The 14,303-nt window shown below is 44.6% G+C and overlaps 1 protein-coding gene across 1 annotated transcript in view; it reads left to right on the plus strand.

The window, feature by feature from the left end:
- The window catches only part of COL27A1 (collagen type XXVII alpha 1 chain), a 111,137-nt gene that overhangs the window by 44,804 nt on the left and 52,030 nt on the right, over positions 1-14,303 (plus strand). Inside the window, exons 7-9 of the mRNA XM_088665002.1 lie at positions 8,867-9,676; positions 11,242-11,286; positions 13,624-13,743. Coding sequence (XP_088521128.1) covers positions 8,867-9,676; positions 11,242-11,286; positions 13,624-13,743 — 975 coding nt within the window. The remainder of the gene's footprint in view (positions 1-8,866; positions 9,677-11,241; positions 11,287-13,623; positions 13,744-14,303) is intronic.

A 14,303-nucleotide genomic window follows, 5' to 3' on the forward strand; every position in this document is an offset into this window, starting at 1 on the left:
CTTTTGAAGGGGGAAAATGGTCAAACCTGTTTCCTCTTAAAATATGTATACATTTTTCAAAACACTGTTAAATTTTATTTATTTATTTTTCTATTTTAAAAATAGCATTATATTATGCTATTTGGAGTTTATGTTTAAATAGATTCTGAGCTATAGCATTATATTTGTACCTTCCACCAGTATCGCCTTGCAGCTCTTAAACTACACTTTCATTCATTCTTGCTTTCCTCATTTTTATTTTATTGGTGGTATTTTAAAATTATACTGTGGTTTTTTCTATGTTAGCAGTGGCAGTAAAAATAGCTCTTTCCAAATCAAAGGTTTTGTATGAATAGCAAAACGGGTTGGGTTCCTAATGTGTTTGCTCACTAAATTTTCTCTTTTTGCTCTCCCTCTGTCTCCTAGCTTTGCTTCTAAAGAAAAGGCTCCCAATTCTATTATTGCACACCAACTGCAAAAATAGGTTTTATTCATGTTTGCCTTTCTAGTGCAGCTGCTTTTTTCTTTTTAATCCTCCATGTGGCCTGGCACATTCTTCTTTTTTAAAAATTGCTTATACAGCTTATTTTGTTTTAGGCTCTCTGAAAGTGTCTACATTTCCTCCTCACACCTTAGGACCAAACAAAATAAAAAAAATTCCTTCCAGCAGCACCTTAGAGACCAACTAAATTTGTCATTGGTATGAGCTTTCGTGTGCATGCACACTTCTTCAGATACACTGGAACAGACGTCACCAGACTGTCGTCAACAGGTTTACCACACCTATCAGCCAATCACCCATTCCCATCAACCTTCTGAGTAATGCCCCTCTCACTATACAGAAGAGTTTGGTGACGTCTGTTTCAGTGTATCTGAAGAAGTGTGCATGCACACAAGTGCTCATACCAATGACAAACTCCGTTGGTCTCTAAGGTGCTACTGGAAGGAATTTTGTAATTTTGTTTGGACTACATCAGACCAACACGGCTACCTACCTGTAACTAGAACCTTAGGACCAGTGAGACATGATGGGATAGACCATTCACATGGTCGTGTAGTCTTTGCTTTATGTGGGCATAGGTCTCCTTCATCTGTAGCATGAATGGGAAACATGAGGCTGGGATAATTGAATATGGACCCCCAGGCTTTTTCTGACTGGCCCTCAGGACTCTCCACAGGCCACACCTTCCATGAGTATTTCTGCCATGCTAAAATGTGTCCTTTAATCATAAGAATGGGTCCGGCAGAGGATGGGGAGTGCTGAGAGTTGTTAGGAGAAAATCATGAGGCCTGAGGAGACATTGTAGAGGCGCTGGTTGGAGCAGGATGGGTGTTTTCTCTTCAGATCGTATAAATCTTTTGCCTTTTACTCTCTTATCTTTTATGTTGTCAATTGTTGGTCACAAAGTATCCCCTACCTGGAATTTATATTTGTGGTCATTTTTGTTTTTTGTAAATGTTTCCCTAAATACTCCCCCTCACTCCTTGTCAGTTTGTCATCTTTATTTCTTATTTTAGATGCCATACTGGCAAGCTCTGCCTATTCAATTAATTTATTTAGCAATTGTTCTTTCCCAGGGGTCTCTCTTTGTTTCCAGTACCTTGCATATACTGTCATTGCAGCTGTTGTTGCATTTATTTCTCCCATTTTCATTGGATAAATGTTGGAGGGCATGCAGCAATTCACAGAAAGGGTTTTTTTCCCCAGTGCAAGGTGTGTGTATGGAGGGGGCGGGGAGAGAAATAGCTTGAAAATAAATGAATAAATGCATTTTCCCTCTGTGGCATAAAGAAGCAGAAAGTAGGACACAGATGGCAGAGGGGCCTGTGGAAGCTTTGCAGGCCTTCCTTGCTGTGGTTTGGCCGTCCTGTTTGCTCCTGATGGGTGGTTTTTGAAAAGAGTGGGGAGGAATGAGTCAGTGGCTGCTAATTATGGCACTTGGGACCCATTTCTCGGATGTGACATAGTTCTCCTCTGCCGCTGCCACCAACATGCTGGCTGATTACAAGCAGCTTTTTCTTCCCTCTCTCATAATGTTGGAAGATTCAGGACAGGCAGAAGACAGGGCTTCTTCACCCACTGCATAGAGAAACTATGGAACTCTCTGCCACAAGATGTGGATGGCTGCCAACACAGATGGCTTTAAAAGCAGATTCTTCCTTTTCTTCTTCTACTATTGTGTTTTTATATCCCACCTTCCTTCCAAGTTGGGATTAAAGGTGGCTCACAACCTTTTAAAGACATCATTATGAATGCAAAGTAGTAAAAATACACCAAAGTAGTTAAAATACACCAAAACACATTTAAAACAAAGCCTCGGCCCAGTATACCTGAAGGAGCGTCTCCACACCTATCGTTCTACCTGGACACTGAGGTCCAGTGCCGAGGGCCTTCTGGCAGTTCCCTCGTTGCAAGAAGCCAAGTTGCAGGGAACCAGGCAGGACCTTCTCGGTAGTGGCACCTGCCCTGTGGAACACTTTCCCACCAGATGTCAAAGAGAAAAACAGCTACCAGATTTTTAGAAGACATCTGAAGGCAGCCCTGTTTAGAGACGCTTTTAATCTTTAATTTATTATTTTATTCTTCTGTTGGAAGCTGCCCAGAGTGGCTGGGGAAACCCCGCCAGATGGGTGGGGTATAAATATATTATTATTATTATTATTATTATTATTATTATTATTATTATTATTATTTATTAAAATCCAGTTTACTCTGACAGCAGCCCAGTGGTCAGCATTGTCTGTACTTAGTTTTCAAAGGCCAAGAAAGACCCTGGTGTGCTGGAGGAAGGATAACAAAGAGGAAGCCAGTCTAACCTCTCTTGGGGGGGAATCCCACAATCTGGTCAGCCACAGAAAATGCGCTTGTGTCACCACCAGCTGAGCTTCTAACATTGAGAGGAGAAGGTGCTCACCCAAGGATCTTAACAACTAGGCAGGTTCATAAAGGGAGGCATGATCTTGCAGGTAGACTGGTCCACGCCATAAAGGGCTTTATGGGTCATAACCAGCACTTTGAATTCTGCCCAGAAATCAGAAGCCAGCAAAGGTTAGACAAATTCTGGTGTGTGGTGGTGGTGCGGCGATCAGTGGCCACCAGTTATGATCTACTTGGTGAAATTTCCTCTCCTGCAGGTCAAGTTACCTTGTTTTCTATTACACCTCTTGCAACCTCACTTGCCCCTTTTGGGGCTTGGAGTATTTTGGGGGTGGTTTGCCTGCCAGCTCTTTATATAGAACCTTCCAGAAAACTGGCCAGCCTCAACTTTCCTTGCAGCTATTTCTATGCCTCTGGGTGTTGCCTTGGCAAGTGGACCTTTGTCTTTGGTTCTGTAGAGAAGGCTCCTCTCTAATTACCTCACAAGGAGCTCTTGGGGAGAACAACACGCTGCAGAATGGAAGCATCTGTTCCGAGAGCTGTGAGATGAAGGACACCCTCTGCACTGGTGGAGGAATGGGGAGGGAGGAGTGCACCGCCCCTGGCACCATTGGGGAGGGGGTACCATTGTGGCTGCTCCCCCCCCCCCCGGACACATGCCGTGTCTCCCCTACTGCACCGGGCACCACGCCCCCACAAGCAGCACACCATGCCCCCAGACACACTCCACGCCTCCAGGACATGCGCCAGCCAGCCCCCGCCTGCTCTCTGCCCCTGGTGCTGGAGCATGCAGCTTCGCCACTGACCCTCTGAGGTGGGTCACTGCAGCAAAGCTTGAGGAAATTCATTCCAGGGGTAGTGTGTGCTTGTTCAACACGTGTGTACATGTTCACACACACCTCTATTTGTTGGTAGCACAGATGTGACAGTAGTGACAGGTTTCATGTCAAAACCTGGGGGTAGAATCCAGTGTAAGACCTGCTTGGCCCATTAAATTGATGGAGATGACATGAGAGTCAGTGTGGTGCAGCGTGGTTAAGAGTGTTGGACCAGAACCAGGGAGATCAAGATCCGAGTCCCCACTCAGCCATCAAGCTCACTGGGTGAGTCACTCACTCTTCGTCTAAACTACCTCACAGGATTGTTGTGAGGATAACATGGGGAGGAGACCTGTGTACATCTCTTAGAGCTCCTTGACGGACAAAGGTGGGAAATAAATGTTAACAACGACAGCAGCAGCAGCAACAACAACAACAATATAAAGGTTAACTTCATCCATTTCAATGAGTATAATTTAAGCCACAACTGTACCATGCATTTAAAGCACTCTTGTACCATGGCTCACCCTGAAGAATCCTGGGAAGTGGGGAAGGTCATGGCTCAGTGGCAGAGTATCTGCCTTGCATGCAAAAGGTCCCAGGTTCAATCCCCAGCATCTCCACATAGGACTTAGAAAGGCTCCCTGTCTGAAATTGTGGAGAGCTGCTACCAGTCAGTGTAGACAGTACTGAACTACGTGGTCCAGTGGTCTGACTCAGCACAAACTATTTTTTCTATGTTTTCCTTATTCCTATAATTTGTAAAAGGGAATTGTTAGCAAACTCCTATTCCCCAACCTTTTGCTCTAATGCAGCAGCCTCCTCTGATCCTGCCAGGTACACACCTTTCTTCCCCATTTCTGTCTTCACCCAAAAGAAAAGTGAAACCCAACCTGGTGATACAGAATAAATGATGTAAGGAGAGAGCTGCAACCCAAGATAGGAAAAGAGCTAATAAGGGAACACCTAGCTACTTAAAATGAATTCAGATCTCCAGGATATGATGAGCTGCATCCAAGGGTATTAAAGGAGCTTGTGGGTGTAATTTCAGAGCCTTTGTCTATGAATCTTTGAGAATTCTTGGAGCACAGGTGAGGTCCCTACAGACTGGAGCCAGGCAAATGTCCCCATCTTTAAAAGGGTGTGGGGAGGAAGACCCAGGTAACTACTGACCAGTGATCTTGACATCGATACTAGGGAAGGTCCTAGAACAGATCATTCAACAGTCGGTCTGTGAGCATTTAGAGAAAGATGCTGTGATTACTAAGACCCAGCATGGGCTTCCTAAAAAATAAGTCATGCCAGACCAATCTCATTTCTTTTTTTGATGGAATTACAAACTTGGTGGATCAGGGAAATGCTGTGGGCATAGTGTATGTTGATTTCAGTAGGGCTTATGACAAAGTCCCCCATGATATTCTTGCAAGGAAGCTGGTGAAATGTTGGTTGAATGAAGTAACTGTTAGCTGGATTTGTAGCTGGTTGACTGACCGAACCCGAAGAGTACTCATTAATAGTTCCTCTTCATCCTGGAAAAAAGTGACAAGCGGGGTGCCGCAGGGCTCTGTCCTGGGCCAGTTGTTGTTCAACATCTTTATAAATGACTCGGATGAAGGAATTGAATGCTCATCAAATTTGCACGTGGCACCAAACTGGGAAGGGTAGCTAATGCCACAGAAAATAGAATCAGAATTCAAAATAAGCTTAACGGATTGGAGAACAGGGCACAAGCTAACAAAATGAATTTTCAATAAGGACAAATGTAAGGTTCTGCACTTAGGCATGAAGCATCAGATGTATAAATATAGGATGGGGGACACCTGGCTTACTAGCAGTACATGTGAAAAGGATCTAGGGGTCTTGGTGGATCACAAGTTTAACATGAGTCAACAGTGTGATGCAGCAGCAAAAAAAAGCTAATGCTATTCTAAGCTGCATTAACAGAAGTATAGTGTCCAGATCAAGGGAAGTAATAGTCCCACTCTATTCAGCGGAGTGCTGTGTCCAATTCTGGGCACCACAATTTAATAAGGATGTTGACAAGCTGGAACGTGTGCAGAGGAGGGCAACCAAGATGATCAAGGGTCTGAAAACAGCCTGATGAGGAGTGCTTGAAGGAGCTGAGTATGTTTAGCCTGGGAAAGGGGAGACTGAGAGGAGATAGGATAGCCATCTTCATATATTTCAAGGGCTGTCACATGGAAGAAGGAGCATGCTTGTTTTATCCTGTTCTTGAGGGCAATACTCGAGGCAATGGCTTCAAGTTGCATGAAAGGAGATTGCAACTAAACATTTGGGGAGAAATTCTGACAGTAAAAACTGTTCAGCAGTGGAACAGACTCCCACAAGAGCTGGTGGACTCGCTTTCTTTAGAGGTTTTTAAACAGTGGTTGGGTGACCACTTGTCATGGATTCTTTAGCTGAGATTCCTGCATTGCAGGGGGTTGGACTAGATGATCCTTGGGTACATTCCAGTTCTAAGATTCTATGAGTCTATTTAAGAACTTCTCCTCCAGCAGCAACTTGTTTGGCCAAAGTTTTGGTGAGTGGCATGAATTCAGTTAAAATGGCATGCATACACGTCCTGAGATCTTGGCTTCTGGAAACTCCTAACATAGTCACTAAATTGCCAGGAAGAACAAAGTGATGCCAGGGAGTCCTGGTGCGAGGAGAAGGAGGAGGGAAGCAAATATCCTTGCCATCCTCCCTTTTCCCTTGGAATGTTGATACAAATCAGCAGTTGTGGCATCTTGGGACCTAGGCCATCCTTGTGGTTTCTTCTCCTGATGGTATGACAAAATCCCACAAGGGGAATGGACTCTAAGCTGTGGCCAAGTGGGCAGGGCCATCTATCACCCCAAACCATGAATGCCCATGCTGAGCTAGTCCATTGCATTGAGCACCCTGCCCTTGATCAGACTGGCACCATGGACTTCTTCTGCATGGGCTTTCTGTGGATGGGTTTGTGGGGTGTTGGACCAGCCACCAGCACTTTCAAGGTAGGTGGGGATCTTAGTAAATCCCCTGAATTATTGTTGCTGTTGCTGTTTTAGTACTACTATTTTGTTGTTCTTCATATTGCCCATAACTGACTTTTTGTTAGTTGGTAGAGCCATTGTGATGTTGCCAACTAAGTTCCACTCACAGTAGACCCATTGAAATCACCATTCATTTCAGTGGATCTGATCTGAATAGTACTAGTGTTGGATTCAACCCACTGAAATGAATGGGCATGACTAATATTCCAGTGAGTCTACTCTGAGTAACACTTAGTTAGAATGAGCCCTTTATCTTTAAACAGCGATCGTCATATGCTCCTTGTTATAAGAAAATAATGACAAATTTTGTTACTAAGAGGAAAATGAACTCCTCTTGAACTTTTTTTTTTAAAAATTGGGTGGTGGTGTCTATTTGCACTCTTTTAATTGTACACATATTCATATTACTTAGAGAAAATCATCCTGCCCTCAGTCTCCCTCTTGCAAACTTGATACGGTTAAGTCAGCTTGAGCAATCACCCATTCCAAATGCTTTGTGAGCCAGTTTCTAAAATTAGAAAAAGGCTTTTTTGGGGGGATTTGGCTTGGTATGATATCTTTTTTCAATAACAGTTGAAAAGATTTGCAGCCCCATTCTGTGCATGTTTTAGTCTGAAGTAAAAACCCACTTAAAAACAATTGACTCCGAGGTAAGCATGCACAGTACTGCAGCCTTTGACTGACTGTAATTCTTTACCTTAGAGACACAAAGTGTGGATCAGTTGCTGCAAAAGATTTGTTATAGCTACAGGTGGGGGAGAAATTTGATTCAGGCTACCTATAAAGGTGAAGCAACCTAATTAGTGCTTTTAAAAACAATACATGAAACAAAACTCAGTTATCCCCTTCAGATTTGCACTTCCCCACATTTAGCAGTGCGCTTTTCCATCCAAGTGATGTGTACAAAATGCATATATTAGGGTAATAGTGTGCATCAGAATGTATGTAGCCCTGAAAATATCATAGAGTAATGTTGTTTATATTAGGGGAAATTGCTTTACAAGAATGTGTGTATTAGTCAAAACTGCGAACAAAAAAAATGTGTGTATTCGGAGAAACTTGCTCTAAAATGCTGGTGATTGTCATTTTTTTAAAAAAATCAGAACAATCAATTTAGAACAACAGTGCAGCTCTTTACAATAGCAGAATAAATGAAAGAATAAAATTTAGGTTGCCTCTGGTGTGGCGGGTTCATCAGTGGAGAGAGTAGGGAAGAGCAGACCCTGGTATCGAAAGAGAAGACTGAGTCACCTTTGTTAACAAATTGAATAAAAGTACACCAAATCATCATAAATTTATCAGTTTTGATCTCCCCCCAATGCCTTTCTCCTCTCCTATTTAGACCAATGTGGTATTGGTGCCTGTTGAAAAGTTAGGCAGGCTGCCAATCCAGTTTCACCATACAGTGCATAATTTTATGAATTTCTGTCAAGTTGCCTCCTACTTACCTTTTCTCTAAACTAAAAAATGTCCGAAATGCTGCAACCTTTCTTCATATGGGAGTCACTCTATTCCCTCAATCATTTTGGTGGCCCTTTTCTGAACCTTTTTCAACTCCGCAATATATTTTTGGAGATGTGGCAACCAGAACTGTACTCAGTAGTCCAAATGCATATGCACCATATATTTGTATATTGGTATTATGATATTGGCAGTTTTATTTTCAATTCCTTTCCTAAAAATCCCCAGCATAAAATTTGCCCTTTTCACAGCCACGGCACACTTGATTGACATACTCATCAAGCTACCTACTTTGACCTCAAAATCTCACTCCTGGTCCATCACCTCCAGTTCAGACCCTGACTTGCAACTGCTCTACAGCAGGCTTCCTCAACCTCAGCCCTCCAGCTGTTTTGAGACTACATTTCCCATCATCCCTGACCACTGGTCCTGCTAGCTAGGGATCATTGGAGTTGTAGGCCAAAAACATCTGGAGGGTCGAGTTTGAGGAAGCCTGCTCTATAGGGTTTAATACAAGAGTTTTTTCCAGCCCTATCTGGGTAGACCAGTGAGTGAGTCTCAGTCTACCTGCATACATAGTACATGCTCTATTATTGATCTATGGACAAGTGACAACAACAAATGCACCTTTTTGCCTTTCTAGTCTGCACAAGCATGAATCACTAGAATGCTGTTTTCTCTCTTATTTATAGGGCTCAGAGCTTGCTGGTTCAGATGTGGCTTTGAAGTCTCCTATGGCTGAACAAAAGGATCTTCAGAAGAACCCCAGTACATTCCCCAGTAGAAGCCCTACAGCTTCAGACATGGCTTCCAAAAGACCAAAGGAGGATGGAGAAGAAGAAGAAGGGATTCTCACTTTCAGAGAAGAGCCCCCAAGCGCCACTTACAAGAAAATGACCAGATCTAGAATGCTTGGCTCAGAGAAGAAAGGAAATACGGATGGCTCCATTGCCAGCAGTAACTCATGGCCCTCTTTTGAGCTCCAGGATCTCCATGTGATTAGTGACAATGGTATCCTTTTTCAAAGCCCTTCCAAAGAAAGTCAACTGGGTATCAAGAAAGTGGGTATCACAAGAGCCCTGGATAAGAACACTAAAGGAAAGCCAAAGGGGGATATTGGGTCTTGGGAGCAGTTCTCAACCACCATCATAGACCTTGACAGCCCTCTCACACCCTTGAAAATCCCTGAGGATGGGAATGAATTGCCGGAAAACAAACCTAGAGTCTTTCTTCCTAACTCCAGTGTGAAGGGTGCAATCTTTGTGGATAAGGGAGTTGTACTTCACCCTTCCAGAGTTTCTGCAGCACCCAGTGGTGCCACAAAATCACTGAAGACTCCTAGCATTGTCAAGGGACATGCCCATAGGCAAAGGATTTTGACTCTGTTGAAAGGGGTTTCCACTCAGAACTTTGGTCCTACCCACTCTTGGCAGTTAATAGAGCAGCAAAAAATCCTCCTTAAACCAGGACCCTGTGGGCTACCTGGGCCGCCAGGTTTGCCAGTAAGTAGTAGATGCAGATTGGGCTCTATGTTAATATTGGCACATGCATTCATGTTCAGTTCTGGGACTTCTGGTGTATCATGAAAAAAATAACTAGTGTTGCTCTTCTTTCTAAGTCAAGTTGAGCTATCGGCTCTTTGTTTGGTGCCAAGTACAGTGCCTTGGGAGAAGTGAAGGAGGAATACCTGGTCAATGTGTCAGTCTGACTGTGGAGTAGTTTTATCAAAGTCTGAACGTGTACATTGTGTTTTCTGTTTCTCTGGCTCCTGAGTTGTTGCTCATTGAGTCTGATAAAATGGAAGGCAGGGAGCCCAACAGGAGGTAGAACCAGAGTCAGTGACAGGCAGAGCCAACTAATTCTAGTTTCCCCCTCTCCCTGCTGAGTTCTGCAAGAGCAACCCTGAGAGGAAGCAAGCCAGGGACACTCCTTGAACAGGTAGGAAGGCAAGTAGGTGGCCTGGGGACCAGGGAGTGGTCAAGGGTGAGGTGAATTGACATCAGTGGGGCAGGGTGCTGTTTTCCCTAATGGATAAGGCTCCACTGCTGGGTTCCCTTCACCACTGAGGGAAAACCAGCCATTTTTGGCACATTACTGGAGATTTTCCCTGCTGTTTATTGGAACTACATTTTTGCCTCTGCTTTGGAAAAGCATCTAGCACTGAGTGGTCCCTTCCCACAGATCAGCTTAAGATGACGTGTGGTGCACCCTCATTCAAGGCCATTGATGTGAATGGAGCTCCCCTGGTGTGGTTTATGAATAAGAAGTAATCTGTTGTTGTTGTTTAGTTGTTTAGTCGTGTCCGACTCTTTGTGACCCCATGGACCAGAGCACGCCAGGCACTCCTGTCTTCCACTGCCTCCCGCAGTTTGGTCAAACTCATGTTTGTAGCTTCGAGAACACTGTCCAACCATCTCGTCCTCTGTCGTCCCCTTCTCCTAGTGCCCTCAATCTTTCCCAACATCAGGGTCTTTTCCAGGGAGTCTTCTCTTCTCATGAGGTGGCCAAAGTATTGGAGCCTCAGCTTCACGATCTGTCCTTCCAGTGAGCACTCAGGGCCGATTTCCTTCAGAATGGATAGGTTTGATCTTCTTGCAGTCCATGGGACTCTCAAGAGTCTCCTCCAGCACCATAATTCAAAAGCATCAATTCTTTGGCAATCAGCCTTCTTTATGGTCCAGCTCTCACTTCCATACATCACTACTGGGAAAACCATAGCTTTAACTATACGGACCTTTGTTGGCAAGGTGATGTCTCTGCTTTTTAAGATGCTGTCTAGGTTTGTCATTGCTTTTCTCCCAAGAAGCAGGCGTCTTTTAATTTTGTGACTGCTGTCACCATCTGCAGTGATCAAGGAGCCCAAGAAAGTAAAATCTCTCACTGCCTCCATTTCTTCCCCTTCTATTTGCCAGGAGGTGATGGGACCAGTGGCCATGATCTTGGTTCCCCCCCCAAAAGTAATCTAGAAGACATTTAAGACTGTAGATTGCCACTCAGCTGTTTGATCTCCTCATTTAACGTTGAATCCCACATTAAATAACTTGGTGGTGTCTGCGTTGCTTTGCAGGGCTGTCCAGGGAGACGCGGAGCAATGGGACCGAAGGGAGAGAAGGTAAGATGACTGGGAAGTGCTTGAAAATAGGTGAACACTGTCAGTGTATAGATTAAAAAGATGAGTTATTTTAAATTCTTATTTACAACCATGTGTGCCGTCTCCATTAAAACTTCTGAGCTCATAAATTGAGGCTGGAGACAAAGTCATTTTATAGAGAATTATTTTCTGTGTCATACACCAGGCATTTTTTTTTCTCAATCCTGTTGACAGCCAGTGTCTCTTGCCTTACTTTCTGCATCATAGTTGCAGTGCCCTCAGGGCTCTGGGCCCAGTGTGCCCAAACTGGTCATGCTTCCATAAATCCACCTCTGCTGGCAACCTCCCTGGCAACCTGCAGAAGATCGTTCAGTCCAATGTCCTAATCTGAAAGTTGCACAATAAGAACTTTTACCAATGGGCCTCTTAATTAATTAAGCTCTTGTCCTCCTCTTCCTTCATAATTGTCTGTCCTTCACCCTAATGGCCCTGGGCAAGTTTTTAATACAGTATTAACATCAGCCCAAAACAACTGAGAACCACAGAAATAAGCTGGATACTAAAAAAAGAAAAATAGAACTCAAGTCAAAAGCCAGGTTAAAGAGCAAATTCAGCAAATTCATGGGGGGACACAGGTGGCGCTGTGGGTTAAACCACAGAGCCTAGGGCTTGCTGATCAGAAGGTCGGCGGTTCAAATCCCTGTGACAGGGTGAGCTCCCATTGCTCAGTCCCTGCTCCTGCCAACCTAGCAGTTTGAAAGCACACAGTGCAAGTGGCAGGAGATTGCAAGTGGCAAGAGAGTGCAGCCCATTGGGACACCTGGTTAGAACAGGATGTAAGATTAGCTGGGCCTTTGATTTGATCCATCAGGGCTTTACTTTATTTGTTTTTTCTTATAATGTTTCTCCCTTCCTTCTTATAAGCCAGGCATCATTTTTATACCAGGCATGGAGAAGGAAAAGCTCACGTATTGGTGTTCAACAAAACTACAGTTTTAGGGCAAGGGTGCACACCCTGTGGCTCAGTAGCTCATTTTTGTGTGGGCCATGAGAAGTCAGTGGGCCCCTTAGGGACAGAGCACACCAGCATGGGAAGTGAGCTAGCTTGTGCACTTCTGCTCTAAGCTGTTTCTTAGCCACATCGGAAGAAGGCACAAGGCCTCCCTATGAAACATCCCGAGAGAGAGAGAGAGAGAGAGAGAGAGAGAGAGAGAGAGAGAGAGAGAGAGAGAGAGAGAGTGGAAAGAAAGAAAATAGTTTGTGCAGTAACCGAAATGTCTCATGTCATGAAACTGCGTGGTCAAGGCTTGAAACGTCCTAAAGAGATTCCTCTGGCAGGCTTTGTTGCTTTGAGTGACGCTACATTGGGGACATTGCGAGAAATTGCTGCCTGCTGCTCATAAACTCAAAACCAAAGACCTATGGAAAATGTCACTGAACTCTGCCAATCCCCCATTAACCCCCAATGCTGGTGACCTGATCCAGAGGCATCCCTGTTACCACAAGGAAGTGACAGCACAAATGGGTTCCCTAAGCCAGCTTTGCAGTGGGATAAGGTCAGGACCCTGGAGAGCACCAAGGGTGCTAGATCAGAGTTCAAAAGCAAGGATTTCAGGACCACAATGTCCTTTGAGGCACCCATTGGCCCCTGAGCAATAATGTTTGGGGCTGCATACAATATTCGTTCTACTCAGAGTAGCCCCATTGAAATATATGGACATGACTTAGTTGGTAACAACCCTTAGTCTGCAGGTGCTCTTCAGGATTTTCTCTGTCTATAGGGAGTCAGAAATCCATTCCTCAAGACTCCATAAGCAAAGATATATCATTGGGGTTTGGAGCGGGGAGCTAGGTATGGAATCTGATGCTGGATTCAGGATGGGCCAAGATGAGCTGCTACTACTCATAGACTCTCGTGGCTTTGGGACCAGAGGCCTGACAGATGCTGGGTGCTAACACCAGGCCTGATCCTTATCCACCCGCAACACCTGCTTACTTTTGACACCACTGTGAATCCACATAAGGATACATGGTAAACTATACACAAACAGTGCTATACTGTGCTACAACATTGTGTTGATGGGTGGCTTGTAGCCATGATGGCTATGTTCTATCTCCATTGTCGGAGGCAGTTTGCCTCTCAATACCAGTTGCTGGGGGTCCCAGGAAGGGAGAGTGCCACGACTGTGCTTAGGTCCTGTTTGTGGGCATCCTGAGAACAGGATGCTGTACTAGATGGGCCTTTGGCCTGGTCCAGAAGGGCTGCTCTTATGTTCACATGTGGTAGATTGAAACAAACAAAAACTCTGCTGTTCTACCAAAACCAAAATAAAGAAGGCATAATTTTATTTTCTTTAGGGATACCCTGGTGGAATTGGACGAACAGGTCCTACTGGTGACCCAGGGCATCCCGGAGTCCCCGGGGTCCCAGTGGTTGTTCTCTGGAGGAACTCAAAGGAGGATTGGCTGTCATTTACTGTAAGTTAAGAGTTGGTGACCCTTTGTGGGGGGGGGGGCTGTCAAGTGTCAGCAATGGGCATAGCCAGAAGCATAAGTGTGCACGATTAACTACTCCAGGGCCCCAGATGCACTATACATTTAAAGCAGTATCATTCCACTTTAAACAAGTCATGGCTTCCCTCAAGGAACACCAGGAATTGTAGTTGGTTGAGGGAGCGGAGAGCTGCTAGAAGACCCCTATTTTCCTCACAGAGGTACATTTCCCAGTGTTCCATAAGAAGAAGCACTGAATGTTAAAGCCACTCTGGGTCACAGCTCTATGGCGGGAATAGAAGTCTCTTTCGCAGCACCCTCAACAAACTACAGCTCCCATGATTTGGGGAGAGGGGATCCATGACTCTTTTAAAGCAGTATGATACTGCTTTAAAGCCCAGAATTAAGAGCTTGCCCTGTTTCAGCTTTTATCATGGCTGCCTTGGATTAGAACTCTGAGGTAGAAATGAGGAGGTGGCTGCAGTATGGGTCTGAGTGAAGACTCACCCAGAGAATGCCTGTGCTGCTGCTATAGTTGCATTTAA

This window comes from Zootoca vivipara, chromosome Z2 (genome assembly GCF_965207765.1).
Source record: "Zootoca vivipara chromosome Z2, rZooViv2.hap1.1, whole genome shotgun sequence".
Lineage (NCBI taxonomy): Eukaryota > Metazoa > Chordata > Lepidosauria > Squamata > Lacertidae > Zootoca > Zootoca vivipara.